The sequence below is a fragment of the Falco punctatus genome (genome assembly GCF_963210335.1).
Source record: "Falco punctatus genome assembly, chromosome: 13".
In the NCBI taxonomy this organism is placed as follows: domain Eukaryota; kingdom Metazoa; phylum Chordata; class Aves; order Falconiformes; family Falconidae; genus Falco; species Falco punctatus.
This window is the reverse complement of record NC_137593.1, coordinates 13,945,495-13,967,320: the sequence shown is the minus strand read 5'-3', so window position 1 is coordinate 13,967,320 and position 21,826 is coordinate 13,945,495. Positions and strand designations below refer to the sequence as shown.

Here is a 21,826-nt window from a genome sequence, read left to right as displayed (position 1 = left end):
CCGACCCTTTGTTGTCTGGAGAAGACATTGTTTGTTGCTGCTGCAGGGCATCCTAAATGAGTTTGGGCAGCAGGGATGCTCCTGCAGAAGAGGATCTGTGCAGGGAGGAGAGACAGAAGCCCTGCTGCTGTCAAACTCTGTTAGAGCCGGGAGGAACGTTGGTGGGTTTGTGTACGGCTGAGAGCTCTCTGCTTCACTCCCTTGGAGTTTTACTTTGACTTTGGGCATGAGCCTCAAACTTCAGCAAAACCAGGTCAGGTCAGGAAAAAAAAGCCAATGTAAGATAAGATTTCTCCTCCAACCTGTCCCTAGGCGGGTATTGACTCAGAAAAGCCTGGGATTATGAAAAGGGCAGTTGTTAAAGCTTCAAGCAGACCTGTGTCTGTCAAATCAGTAACAGAAAGGGACCCTGGGGCTTTACCCTGTGTTTTTACTACAGTGACACTTAGACTTCTGATGCAACAGTGTGTTCATCTATAGCGAAGATGCAAGGGGACCTCAGGGGATCTTTAAAAATGACCAGAAGCTCCTAACGAGGAGCAGATTTGCTCTCTGTTTTACTTGGTAGGCTATTTACTAAAAGAGGGAGAGGTTTTCATGTTGTTCCAAAAAGATTTGCATGACTGAAATATAGTTTGCACCCCAAAGGAGGAGGAAGGGGCCCTCTATCCTGTAACTAGATCATCTGCCCAATAAGATGGGAACAAGGTCAAGGTTGTTTTGTATCTCCACTCCTTTTATTCTTGAGGGGCTTTAAGAAGATCTCTCCCCTTCCCCAGCACACAGAAAGCCTCAGGCTGCAGAAGCATCTTCTAAATCTTTCCTGCTGGGAGCTCTTCCATTTTGTGTAAAGTACTTAAACATTAAAATTTAACCAGAGAGTAAAAATGAGGCTAAGACTCATTCAGGGACTCAGAGGTGTCTCATATCGGAGAGTGCCTGTTAGTGCCTTTACTATTGTGGTATTGGATAAAAGGAAGGAAGGGGACAGGCTTGAGGAGGGCAGTGCAGTCATCTGTGTGTGAGAATACAGCTTTTCATTTCTTCAAGCTTTGATGTGCTTGTTAGAACAGCAAGTTAAATCAAGCTTCTGCATTCAACAAAATAGGCGCTTCATTTTGGTGAGAAGAAAGCAACACTTAGCTCAATCTACGTCTCAATTTGACATATATTGGCTTTGACCGGTGTTAGCTCTTAGTAGATGGCCAGTACAACTGTACTTATTTACTGTCCCAGAGTTGAGTCTTGCTGGGAGAAAGCCTGCCTGCACTCTACAATGCTCTTGTTGCTATGAAATCACTTTTTTTAAGGCAGCATAGAAACCAGCTGATACGGATTTATTCAGTGGCTTTGTAGCTGTGAAATAGTACCTGACTCTGCCACAGCTGGTGGAGGGATTGCTAAAGCTGAAATCCTTTGCACCTGCAGCCTGTCTGCATCCAAGGTCCCTGGCTGCTGGGGGGGGGGGGGTGTTGCCTGTGCAGAAGTGCAGGCTGTGAGAGTGCCATCCTCAGAGGCGAGTTGTACAGCATGATGCAAAATTGTTGAGAGATGGGGCTTCTAATGGAAACACTTAACACACAACGTGACTGGAGTTATATAATGACTATGGCTTATTAAACACCCTCACTAGAAGCATGAAAGATCGGAGGCTGACAAGATTTTGGTATGCTACACTGGATTTTTTCCTGTCTACTGAGCCAGCAATAACTAGGTCTTATTTACTTTTGGTGGGTGGTCACATAAAACTACAAACTTATGTCACACAGGGAAGATCTCTGCTATCCAGCTAGTGTGTCTGTTCATGTGTAGCCAGCTAGCTTACTTTCCAGAAGCAATGCCTGTGACAAATTGTAAGACTCGCATGATTAAAATTGAATCTATCATTGACCACTTTATTTGTGTACGATCGGTTGGATGACAGAGACAGGTGGTAATGCTGCAGATCTGTCATGTGAAGTTCAAATTGTTTCTGCCTTTTTTTTTTTTTCATTTTCTTCTTCAGCGCAGGTATAAAATGTTGCTGAGGCAATAGGGAAGCCTGTAGCCAGTCCATGGCTGGTGCATAATGTGCAGGGGAAGGGACCCTGCTAGAGGCAAGGAGTGATTCTCATCTACAGGAGTATGTGGCATGTGTTTTGGGAAGAAGGAACATGCAGGATTTTAAAAGAGGCGTTTTAAGGTGCCCATAAATGCTTCAGAGGTCGGTTTCGGAGGTGTCTTGCATCTGTTCCTTTCAGGATTTTGCTCAGAGTCCCACACAGTTGGACTCATGCAGCCTGATTCAGCACTTGGTTACTTTGGTTTTACACCACTATAATACCAGTGATTTAAATAGATTTTCATTGGCATAAAACTGGAACTGCACAATAGTGAATCAACCATACAGAAAGCAAGGTAGTTGGCTTCACAGGCAGAATGAGAAACAATAAGCAAATTCTTTGCAACACTGCTAGCAAATACTCTTCTGAACGAGTGGCATATTCAGAATACACAAGCTGTTTAAAGACTTTTATTTGGTAGTAACTTTCAGTGAAGTTCCATAAATCTGTTTCTGCTGCACCAACTATGCATTGCATTTTACCTGCACATCTGATCTCCATTTTATTTGCCTGTATGTCTATGTATATATGAATATTTTACAACCACGCTTGAAAGGAATCACAGAAGGCTGTCTTTTCTGCCAAGCACTTCTACATTTACTCAGGGCTTAATGAGGGCCGAGCAAATTGGGTCTCTTGCTACTTGGTATATCTAATAATTATTATTATTTTTTGCAGAACCCCAGCTGAAAGGAATTGTGACAAGGTTATTCAGCCAGCAGGAATACTTCCTGCAGATGCACCCAGATGGTACAATTGATGGGACCAAGGATGAAAACAGCGACTACAGTAAGAAAAATTAGCCTGTTTTGTAACCCAATTACAGTCAAATGCATCACCTAGTGGGTCTCACTTGTGCAGCTTTTTTTGAAAAGATCAAATTAGGAAGAAGCCAGCTGTTTTCTGCACGTTTTTTCTATCCATCTTTCCCCTTTAATTCTTGCCTGTATAATTTCATATGTTTCCTCTCTGGTCTTCTTCCCTCCTGCCCCGATTCTGTAACTGCCATCTGGGTGGGGTGGAGAATAAAACCCATGATTTGAATTGCTGCCAGAAGAGAAAGGAGATTATATTTATACACATGCCACGTGGGTAAAGGATATGGGGAATTCTCTCTCCAAGGAGAAGAGGAGAAAATTGTTTTCAATATTTTATCCTGAAAAATTCAGCAAGCATCAGGAATTTCCAGACTGGAGAAAACCAGCTGGTTTGCCAAAGTCTGGTGCTCTGAGGCTATTCTAAAGGTTGAGGGTATTGAGTGACCTTTCCAAAGGAGGTCATCTTTCAAAACCCTGTTCAAAGGGATTGGGTTCATGCTGTCCAGCAAAGGACAGCAAAGTGCAGCAAAGCCATGCAGGTTTAAAAATGATGCTCATGTGCAGGAGTCATACTGGTTTAAACAAATGCAAAACAGTGGCCAGCCTTCCTTTTGCAAAAGAAGTAGTTCTGTCAATACCAAAGCTCATAAAAATGTTTAAAACGGTGCAGGATATTTTCTACAGCATCTCTTCATTTCATAGGTGTCAGATTGATGCTTCTGAGCGAGCAGTAATAATCTCAGCTTCTTGGTGCTACAGACTGCATGAACTGAGTAGGACTTGACTTGTGTCATCCTGTGTTGGCTTGAAGCTCTGCATGCCACTGCTGAAGGGGCTTCATATCTAGTCCAGCATGGAAGGTGCCTTCCCAGTCATTAATAGAGATGAACAGCAGTTCATTTGTGTAGTAGGATTGATGGAAGCAAACTTGGTGTACTTTGTGATAAGAGGAACCTACTTAATTTGGGGACAAATCTTATTCTAATTCAAAGAAGCTTGTGGCTGGATCAGAGGCATCTTTCCTTCAGGAAGGCAGAGCCTGGTCTGTAGGCGAGGGATGCCTGTAGTGGTGCAGCGCATGTAGCAGGACAGTGATGCTGTCCTGTGAAGGTGCACTTGGACAAGGGTTCAGGATGGCTGCAGCCCCACATCCATGGTGTTTGTCCCATCCCCAAGAAGCTGGCAGAGTGCTGTGGCAGGAGTTTTGTGTGTGGTGGGGCTGCTTTGCTGCAGCCAGCTCGGGGCTGGGGTCCACACATGAGAGAGGAGCGTTGGGAAGATGGCAACTGAAACTGCAGGAGGCTGGCAAAGCCCTTGTGAAATGACCCGAGAGGCTGCGTTCATGAGAAACTTGGCCTGTAGCAGATGTGAGCATCAAGTTTCAGTCCCCTTTTTCATATGCTGGTGTTGAACAAATTAAATATCACAAATTGCAATGACATAGTTTCTAATTTACACTGGAGCAGGAGAATCTTTGGACCTACACACATACACATTTATACTCTGAAAGGCTGAGTAGATCTCTCCTACAAGAGGAGTCTGGCCTTGTGATTTTCTTGGGCAGACAGCAACACATGGTATGAGTTAAGTGTTGGGTTGTATTAGCTGCTTTTCTTTAAAGAAAAAAGACATAGGGTGTTCTCAATCTACAAAAAATCCCATTGGAGGCCTATTTGTCAACGACTTAGGAAGAGCTGCTAGAGATGACAGGGATTCATTACCCTCAGTGAGGACTGAACAACAAAGTAATGGGCTTAAATGGAAGCAGAGATGAATTTAGGTAAACAGAAGAGGAGAATAAAATGTAAGAGCCGTTCTGCAGTATTTCAGGCTGGCAGGGGAGGTGGGCGAAGCTGCCACTGACTGCACCTCAGTGGGTGCAGGGGAACCTCCTGAGTTCCCGTGTCTGTGGTTGGGCCCCAGCTGCCCAAACAGCTCCCACTTATATATCCCTTAGAAATGTTAGAGAGCAGTTTGGCAAAGTGCTGAAGTATTCATGAGCCACTTCCACCCAGTCGTCTTAATTGGAAATAGATGGGCTGAAGGACATTTCTAGAGTGTGAATTTATCTGGTGAGATGGCAGCCATGCCTTGGCAGCTTGGTGGGACAGGAGGCATCTAGCTGAAGTCTGCCAAGCCACTTGTTCAAAGTCGGGGCTAAATTGAAAAGTTTAGTGAATTTTTTTTGAAGAAGATTGGAGCCAATGAGTTCCCCATCCCCTGATCTCAGGATATATCAAAAGAGGAAAAAATCCAACCTGATAATATTTGGCTCATGAAAATTAAATGAGGAATGAGCTTTATTCAGTTTTGTTTAACTTCTTGCCACATGCTCTCCTTTATAAATCCTCAGTCTGAGTGAGTCAACATTTTGTATTATATGAAGCTTCCTGTTACAGCTTCAAAACAAAGTCACATTTTTCACTTTGGAAATGCCAATATAAAGCATACTGACCATTTTTCCCCCCTTTTCTTTTCCTCCATACATCTCAAATTTTGACCAAAAAAAAGTCAAAATTCACTTGTCTAAGTGAAGATTCAAGTGAAGGCTTGAAGATTACTTTACTGATATTTTCTATTTTAAAATATTTCTCCAGAAGATTCCTAACTAGCCACTTGGAAGTCTGTGTAGTATTTCTGTGCAAGGGCAAAACTCAAAGACTAGATAAATATTTCTTGTCCGTGGAGACAGGTTGCTTAACTCGCATCCACTGGCAGACAAGGGTTATCTTGATGGCCATGGCAGGATCCTTCACGCCCTGGATGACAATTTATTTTCCATGCAGAAGCCATCTTAGCACAGCTAAATACACAGTGAACACCGTGTTCCATACATTGCTCTGTTCTGTAGCCATACACTGATTATTCAAATTACTGTTATGAAAGGAAGCTTAATTTTCATGGAATGTATTAGGTTGGTTTACTTTGGCAAAATAAACATTCAAAATGAGACACTACATGTCCCTCAGATATGTCTAATGCAATTAAAAGTTCTAATAAAAGTCCAGTTATTTATATAAGAGGAACTGCTAATATTTAAGCAATTTGTAAATTAATTATTTGGTGCCCATTTTGTGTGTGTGTGTGTTCTTGAGAGGCTGGTGACATTTATTTTCCACCTCCTGTCACTTAAAGAAAAAGGGGGAAAAAAAAAAAAAAACAAAACCAAAAAACAAACCCAGAAGCCAAGTTCTAATGGCATTTGAATAGGCAGCCAGCCAGCTCCCTGCAAAACAGTGTTTGGGACATCTGTTCCTTATACCATGCAGTTAAAGGCACACCATCTTAATGTAAGCAAGAAGAAAGATTCTCTGCCTATTTGCATTGGGATACATGAAGAATTTTTTTTAATTGAAGCGTAGCTTCATGGTATGTGAGGTCCTTGTTTGTGTTCTTAGTAATGTTATATATGAACCTGAATTTGGGGCAGTATCTTTTTCTTCTGACCTCACTGATCTGAAATGGTCTTTCAGGGCTGACTGCTGTTGTCAGTGCTTGCATCATTTTTTCCTGGGCTAAGCAGGGAAACATGCCTTCTTTGTGAGAGGATCTGGACTTCTTTGCCAGCATAGTCCTGCTGAACATCTAAAAAGCCTCAGCAAAAGGACAGTACATAAAGGATAGGTCAACTGTACCGAGCAGGTGTAAACAGCCCAGCATATCTAGGCTATGGTTTGGGGCTTTTCAGCCAGAAAGAAAAAGATTGAGTGAGGAAACCTCTGGAGATTTCCAGCCCAACATCCTACTTGGATCTGGGTTATCTTCAGCTGCACAGAGCCTTGTCTAGTTGTTTCAGACTCCTCTAGGAATGAGCTATTCCATAGCTTCATAACCTCTCTGATTCCTGTGCTGCACTATTCCCACTGTAGAGAATTTTCTTTATATCCAGTCATAATTTCTTTCTGAGGCTTTTGTCTAATGCCTCTTGTCCTTTTACTGTGTTCCTTTAGAAAGGTCTGTCCCTGGCTCTCCATTCTTTGAGCTAAGCAAACCCAGTTCTCTCAGTTTCTTCTCTCATACGTGTTGTACCACAGCCTCTCAATCATCTTAGCAGCCTTCCTCACTCCTCTCAGGATCGTAAACCTCCCCATCTCATGGTGCACCGAGGCTGCTGTCACCTATTGCATCCTCCGTTAGCTTGTCTTGTGGCACAAACGTCTTGCTCCAGAACAAATCACTTGGTATAAATTAGTTTAGCTCCTCTGACTTACTGCTTAAATCAGCTGAGCATATGGACCATGTTATATATGGCCTGTCTTGCCTTACTCTTCCATTTATGTAAATAAGTTAGCCCAGACCCATAGCTAAGTATGCATTCACATTTTAAAAACATCTTATGCAGCTGATAAACTCAGATAATATAACTCACTGATATAACAGTGAACAACATACTCATGGCCAAAGGGTTTAGGACTGGAGTGTGCTAGAAATAGTATCATCAGTAAGCAGGGTCAGACATACATCTACTGATAGTTGAGAATGGTAAAATGTAATGAAGGAAAATAGACAGAAATATTTAATATCTTAATGTTTTCATTTCTGCCCATGAAGTAAAAGAGCCTGTCCGTTACATGCAGTTGCAGATGGCACAGAAAATGTACCATTTGCATTAGAGTTTTAAAAGCATTTGTTAAATTTTCTTTTTCATATCAGCGTGCTCTACTTCCAGTTCTATTCTACCACAGCTAGTCCTCTTCCCTGTCACTAAATCTGCTGTTTCATGTTAACCAGATTATTTTTTTCCTGACAAAAAGAGACATCTTGCTTTTATGGTTGGTCAAGGGTTTTTCCTCTCACATGTTTACATTCTTACAGTAAAGCTTAAAGCTTTTAAATCTGTTGTAAAACAGGATTAAATAATTATTTAGAAGCATGGTAACAAACTTCAACTCCTTCAAAGGTATTTTAAGATTTAAGTGTAGAAACAACACTGATAATTTACCAAGTTTTGATTGATCCAAACCACTTTTTTAATAGGGGAAGGCATTTGCTTCCTAAAACTTCTTTGGCTGTCAGTTACCAATGTCAGATGCATGTCCTTCTGTTTGCCTGCCACTTGCTCCCCTGTTCTGTGGTATGTTGTGGGAGATGCTCTGCCCTGCCTAAAAGCCACGATTGTGGGTATTGCTACCATGGTCTGCAGCAGTGTCCCAGGGAGCTTAAGAACCAGCTCTGGTCTTGCTGCTGTAACTCCGAGCAAGACAGGATTGTTCCTATGATCTGTTAGCATGTATAGGTGGAAAGAGAGAAATCTGGAGATATATGAGTGCTTCCAAGTGGAGCTTCTCATCTACTAATTCTGGGTATTATCACCTCACTGCCTAATGAATGCTTTGGATGGTCTGTCACGGGTTTTCTACGCAAGACAAATTGGCTGTAGGGAATGAACGATGATGCCCATTTTGTTTCATTATTAGCAGCAGTATGCTTCATTCTTCAGTGGGGTAAAAATTAGGGAAGGACAATTGCTTATAAATAGCCTTGTTAATTGCAGAGGGTTTTAGACCTTCATGGTAGTGAGAAAGTGATGGAAATATAAGCTTGCTTTGGTTAGTGAGCTTTTTAATGGTAGAACTGTGCTATAATGCAGCTTTTTAATGCTGAGTAGCTACCCTGTGGTGTTTGTCTCGTCTGGGGACAGTGTCAGAGCAGCACTGTTCTAGACTCTAGTTGTTCACAGACCAATACCCAGGCTGGACTTCATTTGTCATATATATCTGTTGACATTCTCCTATGAAATCACAAATATAGGCACTGGCTTTGGTAAGACACAAGTCTTACAAAAGCATATGGTTTGATACGTTACTGAATATTGTGCCAAAAGCATGAGAAGGGGCTGAGAGTAGGTTTCTTTTCACCAGACTCAAGGTGCCTCCCGTTTAGGCAGCTCACCAAGGGGAGTCATCCAGTCGTCCTTGGGAACTGAGTGAGGAAAAAGAGCATTCATGTGAAACTGGGACTGATTAATCCCTTTTTGGAGACAACCCCAAAACCAGCTCAGCCAAGGCACCTGTTAAATATCTTGAGCAAAGTGGCTTCCTATCTCCTGTGCTTTTTCCAGATTTTACTTCTGAGAAGCTATCCACCTCTGACCTTTAACCAAATCCACCAGAGTTCAGGTTGAATATAACCCATTTCCCGTTAAGTTTCATGCACCCTTTGGGCTCTGCTGCTTTCTTTAGAAATTGTGCAAATACTGGGAATTTGGTTCAGATTTTGTAGTCTGAACCCCTGGCTGCATGGAAAGAATCAAGCCACAGTTTCAGTTCTTCCCCCCTGCTCCTTCTCTCCATATTGGCTATAAATATTTTTTTTTTAATTTGGAAAGGAATCCAAACACAATTCTGTCTTCTCCCCTCTGCTAATTCACAGGCTGCATGAGGGAGGTTCTTGGGAAGCATCTTGTGGTGGAGTTAAATCCATGCATTACCTGGCACATGCACATCTAACCAGTTTCTTCAGGGCAGGAGGCTGATGTTGAGCTAGACTAGATTCTCTCCAGTTATACCAGGATTAACATTAACTTGGCCTGAGGAGCTTTAGAGTTTTGAATGGGCCACTTCAGCAAAAGCTGCTTTATCCTTCAAGGCTGACGTTAAATCAGCAGTGGTCCATCTTCTAGGGAAAGAGACACTGGGAGATGGCACAGAGAAGGAAGACACTTTGTCCTACAACCATTATGTGAAGACCCCTTTATGCTGTGCTTGCTCCAGTGTGATGTCAAGCATAAAACTTCATAAATCATCTATAAATAAGTCAGCTAGAGGATGATGTCATCAACAGTCAGCTGGAAAATAGGAATGCTCCACTGTGTGCTGTGTCACTCAGTCTTTCCCCTGCACTCTGCCCAGTCACAGGTCTCCCCTGAGTCAACTGGAACATCCCAAAACTCTTGAAGTTTCAAGCAGGCTTTTGAAAATAAGTGAGTGTGTTAAAAAGCAGTAAGAAATGCTTCATGAATGTGAAAGGGGCAATGACCTCATGACTAGGGAACCAGAAAAAATACTCTTGTTTCAGAGCAGTTGTGCGGGAAGAGACCTAGAGTCAAGTATTCCCATGGTGTTTGTGCTCACGTTTCTGCTTGACCCTGCTTGACCATATCCTGAGCTCCTTGGGACCAGGTCTATTAGCTTTTTGTAAGTGGAAGCACAAGGAGCCCTACAACACCTGGGTACTCTCGTCCTATAAATCTCAGTGGAAACAAAGCCATGGTTGACTATCAATGCTGACAGTCCTCTCCCCTTTGAGCCTGTTCTTTTAGAAATGCAGTAATAGCCTTGACAGTACATTATTAATGTATATGCTCATGGGAAAGGTATATGAGATACAGGGTCTACTTAGAATCAAGCAATAAAATAATTAATTGGGAGGAAGTGGTTGCAATGCTTTAATCAATAAGACTGCAGTAAAATTGCATATTGAAAGGTCTTGCCCTCTTCCATCCTATATAGTGCTGCTTCTGAATGAGGAGCAGCGCTCAGGTCCTGGAGTGGAGCGCTATCTTTTTCTGACTCTTTCTTCATTCCTTTGACAGCAAGAGATCACGTGGTCAGACACACAGTTAAGAAAATTTGCATTCTTCTGGCTGTGTTTGCTGTCTGTATGCTCTTTTTGCACATGGTGAATGCAAGAAAGTGTGACTAGGTTTAAATCTGTTTCAGGGTGAACTAAACTTAAGTTGTGTTGTTCTTTGCCATGGGCAAAGACATGTGCATGCGCAGTCACCACAGATCAACTGACCCACAGAAAGCCATTGAGATGCACTAGCTTGAGTGCACACACGAGCCCTTGGCATTGCAAAGGCAGTGATCAGACTGATGGGTGTGTTAAGGCTTCTGGGAGGCAGCCAAATTCAGTACTTTTAACCATTTTCTTTTAACATTGGCCCCACAGCTGCAGACCTTTCCTGTAGCTGGAAGCAGGGCTTTTGATTCTAGCTCAATATCTTTGGTTAAAGTTCAGGAGTGGGGTGGGCTGACCCTGGGGCAAAAAGCAGCAGTGGCCACACAGGGTGATGTCTCCATAACCTTTGCTTTTCTTTCTGCAGCCCTTTTCAATCTAATTCCTGTGGGTCTTCGTGTGGTGGCAATCCAAGGGGTGAAGGCAGGTCTGTACGTTGCCATGAACGCTGAGGGATATCTCTACAGCTCAGTAAGTACTTTGCACTGTGGGGTCTTGGAGTGGTTTGGTTTTGTAGGCAGGAGGGAGGAGACTGCATTGGGATTTGAAGCTTTTTCTGAAGATGGTCGTGTATTGGCAAACCTTTAAAAGCAGGAATGGGGGGAGCTGCTGCAAGGGCATGCAGTATTCACTTTAAAGTGTCTCCATGGAGATTCATGGCAATATCTCCTGACCTGTGAAGACAGACACTGTGTGCCTTTGAGTAGTTACTTAATGTAGGTCACGTTGTAGAGGAGATTGTGTGGTTGGCTGGTTATATTCTGGTTTCACATTTGTGAAATGGCATGGACTGAATGGAATTGCTTCTGAATTGTGCCTAGATAACTGATCCTAGGTGGTGCCCCAATGGTTCATACTCTGCTTCTGACTGCAAAGTAAATCCTCAGCAATACCCTGACTTTATTCAAATGGTTCTGGACTATTCTGTTGGCAGAATTTCCTTGTATTTGTGTGGTCTTTTTAATGCGCATGAAAGTGAGGCATTTTTTACTGACTAATTCCCCTATAACTTTCTTGGATGGCATGAAAGGGCATGAGGTTATTCATAAGATTCTCATTTGAAGTAAGTAATTGATTTTCACAGTGAATAATTGATTCAGTGATTTATTAAATATGGCAGGCCTTTGCCAGAATTTTTTATGCTTCAAATAACTTTGCTCTAGTTCTGCATAGTAAAATGTGATAGTTAATAATACACTTCTCATTTCTGTAGTTATATCTTTAAAGTGTACAGCTGAGATTCTAATCTCATCGGCCTTTGTGTAAATTTACAGTGCAGTGATTCTGCTCATCTAGACATTACTTTGCTTTAAAAGCATACATGAGAATGGAGGTAGGACCACTGAAAGGACAACAGTTTGAGTTGCTTGTGTGTGCAATTTTTCTGAACTCTTACAGTCTATCTTTGTCTTGCTCACGTGGTTGGGATTTCCCCCTTTCCCTTGAGAGGTAACGAAGGTTTGTCTCCCCAGCGGCAGGGTGGAAAACAGCAAGTGGGTATGTTAGTATGCCTGGCGAGATAGGTCTCAAAACTGGCTGCTTGTCAAGAAAAGACAGAGAGATCAATCTGGATCTCTGTGGATGCCAGACACTTCCTGTTCTTTCATAGCCCAGTAAACATAAATGACTGCTTCTAAATAAATTACATTGGTTTACTAACAATGAAAACTTCCTCTTTTTGTAAAGCTATCAGAGTCCTAAAGGTAATAGCAAGTGTGGTGTGGTACTGCATTACTGTGCATGCTTCCCTCTAGGCACATAGTCGGGGGTCAGGACTGATGTTTTGCCCTGTCTGTGCAGTGCAGGGCATAAAGTGTTTGAGTCTGGTGCTGAGGCTCCTTGTAGCACTGGTGCCCCATGAAATGAGGACTGCAGAAGAGCAGTGTGTCACAGCCACGTCCTGTCTGGAGGGTTTTTTTGAGCAATGAGAGGTCAGCATTTTCTGAGCAAGTAATGCAAGGGGAGGGAAGGGTGTGGGGGTCAGGCAAGAGAAGAACTGGAGAAGTTGGGAATGTGATGTTTGACAGCTGAGAAATTAGAGACAAGGCAGAAGAAAATTATCTCTTGCTAGCAGTTGTGAGATGATACAAAGGGTGGGAGGGACATACCAAGAGATGGTGGGCAGCAGGACCGTGTGTCCAGAAAATCTATTTGCTAGTCATACGAAGTGCCCTAAAAAGGCACCAGATCATACATGTATTTGAATGAGGATGGTTTACTGGGGCCTACTTATTCGCAGCAAGTGTAAATGTCTTAAGCAGGAAGGTTAATCACAGAAAGCTAAAGATATACCATGGTGGCTGGTGGCTAATGAAGTGGACCTCATTACGTGCTGCGGTTTGATGGCATTCAGCTCTCTGTGAACTAATAAGAGTTAAAGTGTTAATTTCATCAATGTGATCCAAGGTTTCTGCTTGCAGTAAGTGGATGCTACTGGAACATCTCTACCCCAGGGAGATGGAACTAGCTGGACACTACTTCCTTCTTGTATTGACTGCTGGCTCTGTCTTACAACAGTAAATCAATGAATTCACTGTGCTTTGGAGCAGACCCCAAGGCAAGAAACAAGAACATTTGTGGATAAAGCCTACTAGGAGCAGGCAGTATGGGCCAAGCCACACATAGCTTCAAAGACAAGGGATGAGACTAGGGTCCTGTAAAAGAACTGGGTATGGCTGAGAAGAGCTCAGCCTGTTCAAGCAGTCTCTTTTGGATGCTGCAACTTTCCTTGTGGGGCCAGGATCCCACTCCAAGGCAACATTTGGTACAGCTGTGTCAGTCTTGAAGACAGTGCTGGGGAATTGCTTTGGCAAGACTTGACAGTCTGTTCCTCTCTGGGGCGAGCAGGGCCCTCGGCCATGCCGCCTGGGCTTGATTGCTGCCCACACCAAAGGACACATTGTCCCTGTTCCTTTGCTTAGCAGAGCTGAAACTACAGCTTTGCTCTGTCTCAAGCCAATCTCCATTGGTGCTGTGCATGTACCTATTTTTTTCATTAGCTTTTTCTGAGGGATTTCTGAAAAAAATGGGTCAATAATCCTCATAGGTATTGTTCACTCATGCAGATTAATTGATAAATGAACTTTCTCTGCTGCTTGGCTGCCTGCAGTCTGTCCCAGGCCTAGACTTGCTAGCACTTTACAACACCCTCAAGCCCAGGACTGCTTTCACATAAAATGCAACTGTCCAGGGAAATGTGTGTGGTTTTTTTTTCCTCCTGAGCGCAGATTGTGGCTGTAACTAAACACGTTGCCGCTGTGGGTTTGCTTTGGTTTTGTTTGGTAAAGGTTTTTTTGATGATATTTAATCTGTGTGTGTCAGCTGAGACCTTGGCTGACATCCTCTGCCCTGGATCAAACCAGAGGCTATTATCAGGCTGGTCTGAGATGGTTTGTGCCAGCTCCTTCTGAGTTTGGGCCAACAAGCTCTTGAATTAATAGGTTTCAAATAACCAGCCCTTGGAAGAAGGCCTCCTAGTGTTCATCAGCACAAAAGCAGGGCTGAGTGGGGTCCTCTGAAGCTGAAATTAGTGGTAAGGATGTTTGCAGACATGTGCAAGGCCCTGCTGTCTGCTTGGCCACATTCATAACTTTAGCAATGAGTTTCCTCATCTCTTCTCTTCAGTTAGGGATGGGCAGGAACAGTGTGGAGTTAGGTTGCTGGATTTAAGCCAACCACAGATCCCCAGCCAGCCTGAGAGGCCTAAATGCATTAGATACCAAAGCCTCTTTGCTTGCGAAGCAGCTGTTGTGACTTTTGGGCATTGTTTACTTACACCAGATGCCTGATTTATTTTTTTTTCCAGACTAGCTTATTGCTGCCTCTGTGGTCTGCTGGGGAATTACGTGCTTAGTAGGCAAGAAAATCAGGTCTTGGTCTGAGGCACCTGGCTTTGTGGACAGTAGGATGCAAAACACTGTCTTCATAGCAAGCTTGCAGAGTCATTGGTGTGTTCCCACCCGATTACTTGTAGAGCATCTGTAAATTCCCTGATGGTGCATGAAGGTTTTTATCGGCACCTGTTCTGGGGAGTGACGTGATTCTCCCAAGGATCCACTATTAGTATTTTATGTCAAAGTAAAAATATACAGAATGAATGAAGGGCAGTGGGTATTAACTTGTGCTGTCTTAGCGCTTGAGAAGCTTAGACCAAAGGCTGGTTTTTGCAGAGGAAAGGGAAACAGAATAAGGAAGGTACGTCCTGGTCCAGTGAGTTTACAGCCTAATAATAAGGGGAGAAGACACAGAACATGCTCGCCTGTCTCTGTCTGGAGTTAACATTTCCACCACCAAATTAATTCTTATTCCCATTAACCCTTCTCTGTGAAGTTTCTCTCCTCTGTGCCCAGCTTTCTCTCCATTACCCTGGCTGCAATGGCTCACAGAGGCATGAGGAAGGGAGTGCCTGTGATGTGTTTTGCCTGAGAGGCAAACCCAGTTCTCCTGGAACAGATGCTCCTCGTGGTGCTGTACAACCTCCACAGGCCCACCCAGTCACTCAGAGTATAGTGGAAATGCAGTTCACAGTATGATGATATGTATAATTCAGTGGCATTATAGCTGGGGTTGGTTTTGCCCCAAATGCATAACGCTTCTAAAATGTACTGCTTTCAGATATTCCTTGTTGTTTAACTCGGAGTTCTAATTATTTTTGAAATGGCAAATCATGATACATAATTTATTGGAAAGACTAAGAAAACCCTAGCAGAGATACAGAATACAGAGGAAAAAAAAGAGTTGCTTATGAGAGCTCAGTATAGTTTTACAGTGTAAACCTGTGAGTTTGAAATGCTGAAATTGGAGCTTGAATCACTTCAAAGATTTCTGCTAGTAAGGGAATGATTATGCACAATAAAGAAAACTAAACAGCATTAAAAAAACCCAAGTCACGTTAAGACTTCAGTGTGTCTTGGCATTTTCTTTTTCTCTGCTTTTTTCTCCTCTATCATTTTGCATAATAAACAAGTCTTGCATAATAAACAAGCATCTGGGGAAGTATGTATACAAACTGTATTTTTTAATCTGCTTGCAATGCTATAACTATTTTGCTACAACTCCTCTAGAGTTGCTGCACTTCTGTTTACATCATTTCAAGGTCAGGGACTGGAATCAATAATGCTGCGTTCTCTCCCCTAATAGGCTTGGTGTTAAACCTGCTCCTGCCAATGCTGTTTCTTTAATTTTCTATTTGACCTCCAGTGGTGCTAGTTGATTTGGTCAGAAGTATAGCTAGGCCAGGCAGGTATCTTGGACATCTACCTTTTCACAGCAAGAGCCCAATGTAACTTGCTTTTAATTTTCCTCCAGAGTATCTACTCTTCCTTGCTGGCTGTTTAAAGGGGCTCACTGAATGAAGGCATTAACTGGGAGATGTAAAACTCTTCGTGTCCCCTGGCTTATTCATGAATATGGAGGGAACAAAATGGATGCTCGGGGAATTGGCTGTGCTGAGGCAACCCAGCCCCTGGGAGCAGATTCCTGCCTTGCATCGAATGTTCCTAAAATACTGTTCCTGGCAGGCACCCTTGCATGCCAGTCTTTGTAGCACGGGAACTTGTAAACACTGCTATCAATAGCAAAGTGGTCCCTTCTCCCCTTGGTGAGGTGCTGTTGCTCATATTGCTATGCCTGCCTCTCAGGAGCTCTTTGATGGTCCAGCTTTCCTTTCAGCCCAGCAGAGCGAGCTCCCCTATCCTGTGTGTGACTGGTGCAAGCTGGGCAGGATTGGAGCTGGCCTACACCAGAGCTCAGGGGTTATTCAGGATTCTGTAAGAGCTAGAAATGGGTATGACCTCACTTGGCAGGACCGCCTGGACTGCTTGTCAGAGAAGGAGATCTGAGACTGTGCAATACTGTGGCTTTCTTTTGAGGCAGATTTACCATCTGACATCCTGTTGAGGGACCTTTATTCCCTGAACTTTCTTAGCATAGCACCATGGCAGAGCTCCAGTGGGGAGGGTGCTGCTCTGTACGTTGTATCAACATCTGGAATGTTAGGTAAGACTTAGCTTTTGCCTGTTGAAGCAAGAGACTGTTCAGAGGACAAAATCAGTTAATAGCAGGACCTATTCCTGTTTTCCTTGCTAGCTGTTCCATGTCTTATATGATAGTAGTGCAAATTATAAAGAATAAGTGTGCTTCAGCAAGTGCCTTCTCTTAGCCTTGGTTGTGCAGGATTTTTAGGAATGTCCTAGGTTCCACCATGCCAGCTGCAGGAACAGGGATGGGACATTCTTCTTTGTGAGCAGTAGTCTGAGAGTGTTGGGATGCGTTATGATCTTTTGCTGAAATTTCATTTTGGAAGTAAATCGGAGAGAAAATGGTCCAGTGGTTCAGACTCGTTTAATTTGACACTTCCTCAAAGAAATGTTACATAATCCCATTTTGAAAGAGATTCAGAGTGTTTTGTGTTGCTTTACTGATCCCAATAAAATCAGAACAAAATGTTTAGATTTTGGTTGAGATTTTTGATCCCACATAACTTTGTTGGAGTGTGGAAGGGGAGAGGAGAGTGAAATGACAGTGGAGAGGGGTTGCTCTAGATCATAAGGCAGTCAAGAGTAGAAATCACAGAGACTAACTGGTCTTGGCTGCAGTCTTCTGCATAGTGTTTCTTCTGCTGACTTCCTTGAGGCCAAATGTACATGCCTAACCTTAGAAAAGCAGGTAAGTGAAGTCTTTGAAGCAGGTGGTAATCAGCAGTAATGTTGCATAGAGCTTGCCCATTTTTCTCCTGTGCGTTGTTTGTGATCAATTAATCACTGTAAGGGAAATGACGGGGTTAAATCAGAACGGTCAAGGGCAATATAATGTTTGAGTTGAGTTTTGGAAGGCAACTCTAGAAAATGTCTAAGGATGGGACATAGTATGCAGTGAAGCCCTTAGTTTGCAAAAATGATGTGTGTGTGGAGCACTTGTCCCAGCAAACAAGAGCCAAATGCTGACTGTCACCATACCGCTCCGGAGAGGCAGTCACAGCAGAAGTCCCTTTCATTGCTTTCCCTTTGCGTCCTGCTGGCTAGTGCATGCTGGAGCAGCCAGTAACTGAGCTCCTCTTCTCTCCCTGGGCTGTTCCTCAGACTCTCCAGCCTGCTTTGCTTGGTTTTAATGCCATTTAACCAGTGTATGTTCTGTCTGTAAATAGTGCCATTGTTAGTTTTCCACAAGTGAAACCCAGACAAGACTCCAGGATGTCAAAAGTGACAATGGGGCTATTATTAATATTTTGTTTTGGAGTAGTAGGAGGCCAAATACTGTCCTTCCTGGGTCCAGGACTCTGATATGAAAAGAAACAAGAAAAATTTTGAGCAAGGACATGTTTGACAGAGGTCAGGTGTGTGTTAATGAAGTAATTCAGATCTTCTTTCTGGTAACACCAAACTCAAATATAGAACAGCTAAAACTAGTGAATGGTGTGCCTTTGCCAAACAGTGACTAATGGGTCTGGAGTTGAATGCAGGAGATGCGACAGTCATAGGCTAAGAAACCCAAGGAAAAAACTTCACTGACAGTGTGCATGTAATTATAACTGGGAGCCAAGTGATAGAGAACTTTTAAAATGAGGAACATTGTTGAATTGTAATGTGGTTTTCCAGGGGAAAGGAAGAGAGATTCGAAGTACCTGGGCTATTTCAAGCCAGACTGGTTGCATCAGTGGGGAACGTAGTGTACTGTAGCAGAGAGGCCTGGATGCGGGCCTGCTTTGCTGTGAAAATGTACTGTCCTGACTAAGCATTTGCAAAGCAAAAATAGTTTTTCTTAACTCTCCAAATGACAGGAACTGAGTTCAGGTCCCATAGCTCTTTGTTACCATGAGTCCCAAGATACAGCGTTGGCTTCTGGCACCTATAGTTACATGGCACAGTGCCTCACAGGAGTCTCCTGAAATTGGTGGAGTAAATGCACTCAGTGGGAGTTATGAACCTGGCCCGAAATATGCTTGTACAAGATCTGGTTCAGCAGAGCGCTGAAATTGCACCTTGATGCTTTGCTGAATCTGTGCTCCCCGGCCTGCCCTGCTGCAGGGATGCAGGCCCTGGGGATTGAGCCACTTGCAGTTGCCTCTTCTGGCATCTTTTCTGAAAGAGCCACTCCTTACGGCAAGGAAAACTCCAAATCTACTCAACTTCTCTCGCCACGAATTAATTTGTGAAACAGAGCGCGGGGTAGAAGGGATCTGTTTGTACTACTGGCAGCCCATCACTGCTGTGATGTGTTGCATGCTGACAGCGTGCTCAGCTTTGCAGAGCGTGTAGGATGGCCAGCATGCTTGTGCCAAGGAGCCTGCAATCTGTGCGCGAGTGGGGAGGAGCGGAGGGGCACCTTGCCAGCAGCATCGCCCAAAGGCATCCTGGCAGCAGAGCAGGCAGGCAGGACATGGCTTTGGACCCACTCCAGGGCTTCTTGAACCATACTTGGTCCTTGCATTATGGTATACTAGGTGCACTGAGGCCTGGCAAGGTCTGTCTTCGGTGCATGCTGGCCGAGATTGTGCCTAGTTCTGGCCTCGTGACAACGGGTTAGAGGGTGGCTGAAAAGCAGTGTGCATCTAAGGCAGAGCCTGTCCTTCCCCACCCACTGCGTCTATTGACACAGGGCCTGACTGTTTAAAAATAATGCCTGGCCCTCTTGGAAGGCTGAAAATGTGGGCCCTGAGGGGGAATGGCTGAGTATTTTGGATCTGCTGGTTGTTTTTTCCTGGGGTATTTAACTATATTGTTCAAGTTGTAAATTTTGAACAAATATCTTCTGTGAGAACTTTTTTCTTTTCTTTTTTTTTTTTTCATGTGGAACAGTAAGTACAGCAGGCCCTAGGATGAGACCCTGAGAGTTTTAAGATGCTGCCACCCAATACCAAAGGGACACGCAGATTCTTTACAGATCCCCAGCAGAACCTGACAATGCTTTATTTTACCTCGGACCCTCTTGCAGGGCGGGTCACTTCAAGCAACATCCCAGACTCTGCTGAGCAGGTTGTTTTACAATATAGCTGTCATCTGAGCTCAAGCGCGCACACAAGGCTCCCCGGGGGCTTGCCGGGCCGCGGCGGGGACGGCTGCCTCACAGCGGAGGAGGACGCGGCCGCGCGGGGTTAGTAGTTGGGCGCCAAATGTGCTTCTGCGTCCCGCCTCGCGGCGTCGGCGCTTCTGATTGGCCCGTGCGCTCGGGACCCCTTTAAAAGGGCGGTGGGTACGTGACCGCGGTGGCCGCGTGTAATGGCCGCCTGCCTCACGACATGGAGCCGCGGGGGTGGGAGCAGAGGGGTCAGGCACAGATGCAGGATTGTGAAAAAGTGGGACATTTTGAGAATTCCAGTAGTAATGTCATGGCCCCTTCTGTGTCATGAATAGGAGAAAGAAATCCTTGCTTTTCTGGGGGTGCTGAGCCTGGATGGGGTGGCCTAGAGCAGAGTTTGGTCTCATGGCCTGGCCCATATTTTTCAAGCTGAGGTGAAACTTCTCTGCTGCACCAGCAATTGGTTGTAGGCTTCTCATAGGACTAGAAAACCAAGTACTCATGGTTGGGGTGGTACCCATTAGTCCTTTTATAGTGTATCATCACTTTACTGCCTGCAATTAGGTTACGCACTTGGTCTTTTGTGACTAATTCACTTGCTTGCAGTTTCCAACACCTTCTGCTACTTGTCTTGTTGCTGTCATGCTTCTTCCTTTTCCTTAACCTCATACTGGTGTGTTTCAGACAACATACCCAGACCAAAAGATTCATCTTGGTGGGTGGATGATATGTAGATTTAGGCCTGTGGCTTCCCAAACAGCTTTTGCTTGATTAAAAAGGGGACCTTCTTCCCTGCTGATGAACTATGGATTTCATCCTTTGTTGTGTGGAGATGGCTGTGCTTCTATGGAAGAGCCTGACAAGGCCTGAAATTTTTAAATGACATTAAATTAATTGTCCTTCTCTGAGATCGATAGATACTGTGCATGTGTGCCTGCACGAGTCAAAGGTTAATTTGGTGATTTGACATTTCAGCCATGAAGAACACAGTAAAGAGTCTGAGGGACACCTGCCACCTCTAACATACCAGTGGCATCTGTGGTGCAGAGGAGCAATGCATTGGGAGGAATGGTGGCCTTTTGTGCAGCTCTTTTCTGTATGTTAGCTGAAACCCAGGAAGTTAAAAGTATTTCGATATTCACAACGTGCTCTCTAATCCCCCAAATACATACCTAGGCACCAGCCCCACACTTAAAAGCTTTCTGAAATGTGAACACCCTTTTGACATAAATAAGACGTGGCATGATGATGATAAGTCTTCCTATCTTCTCAACACTTTCCTCCTGAGAAGACCAAAAGGATTTGCTTCTCTTTATAAGAAGCTTCCTTGGTCGGCTCCTCTGAAGGCTGTGCATCAGATGCATTATTGATAACAGCGCTTGGGAGTTGTATGCACACATTACAGTGTCCCAGATGCTGTCTGGAGCACTGCAGAGGAATTGCTGCAACTGGACAAAGATTGTCTGTTTCTCTCTAAAGCCTCTGAGATAGAAATCAGCCTGAGTATCCTGCATAGCCTTTTTTTACCACTAAGTCATTGTAAGCATGAAATAGAAGACAGATAGAACCTCAGGGGTTTTGAACAATGCTGTTAGGTGAGGAAGTGCTGAGGAAGACCATGTCCAACTTTCTAGGCACGTGCAAAGTGAGATGAGGAGCAAGGTTTAGCCTAATTCTGGTATTCCCACAAGCACAGTGGCCATGCTGGGCTATTGCTTCCCCCAGCAGGGATCTCTCCAAAGCAAGCAGTGCTTGAGAAGGACAGTTCTTGACATTCCTGCTGCAGTGTTCAGAGCCTGTGTACTTGTGCCAGACATTGTGTGCCTTTTAAGATTACTTGTTTCCCACTCCTGGTACATTGAGGAGTCACCAAATGATCCTGTATTGCTCTTAAGTTAATTAATTTGCACTGCAAAGAGGTTTCCCCCTTCCTCCTGACACTGGGTAGCTACAGCCAGTGGAGCTGGGGCAGCTGATGACTTTTGACTTTTGGACAAGTGAGACTTGGCAGTGCTCACTGCCAAGGAGGACCATCACTACCTGCAGCTGGGGAATACTATCCTGTAGCCCACTCTTTTCTGTACTGTGCCTGTTCCCGTGTCAGGTAGATGGCTGCAAAGAGGCCGTTGCTTTCCAGTAGGGCAGAGCAGACTCTGGTTGGAGGAAGGACCTTTGTTGAGGATCCAGCCAGCTCAGGAGAATAGTGCTGTG

The 21,826-nt window shown here is 44.1% G+C and overlaps 1 protein-coding gene across 6 annotated transcripts in view; it reads left to right on the top strand.

Annotated features, from left to right (window-relative positions):
- FGF12 (fibroblast growth factor 12) overlaps positions 1–21,826 on the top strand; it is a 228,028-nt gene that overhangs the window by 145,029 nt on the left and 61,173 nt on the right. For all 6 annotated transcript variants that reach the window (XM_080410567.1, XM_080410568.1, XM_080410570.1 and 3 more), the window contains 2 exons: positions 2,781–2,891; positions 10,968–11,071. In XM_080410567.1, coding sequence (XP_080266693.1) covers positions 2,781–2,891; positions 10,968–11,071 — 215 coding nt within the window. The remainder of the gene's footprint in view (positions 1–2,780; positions 2,892–10,967; positions 11,072–21,826) is intronic.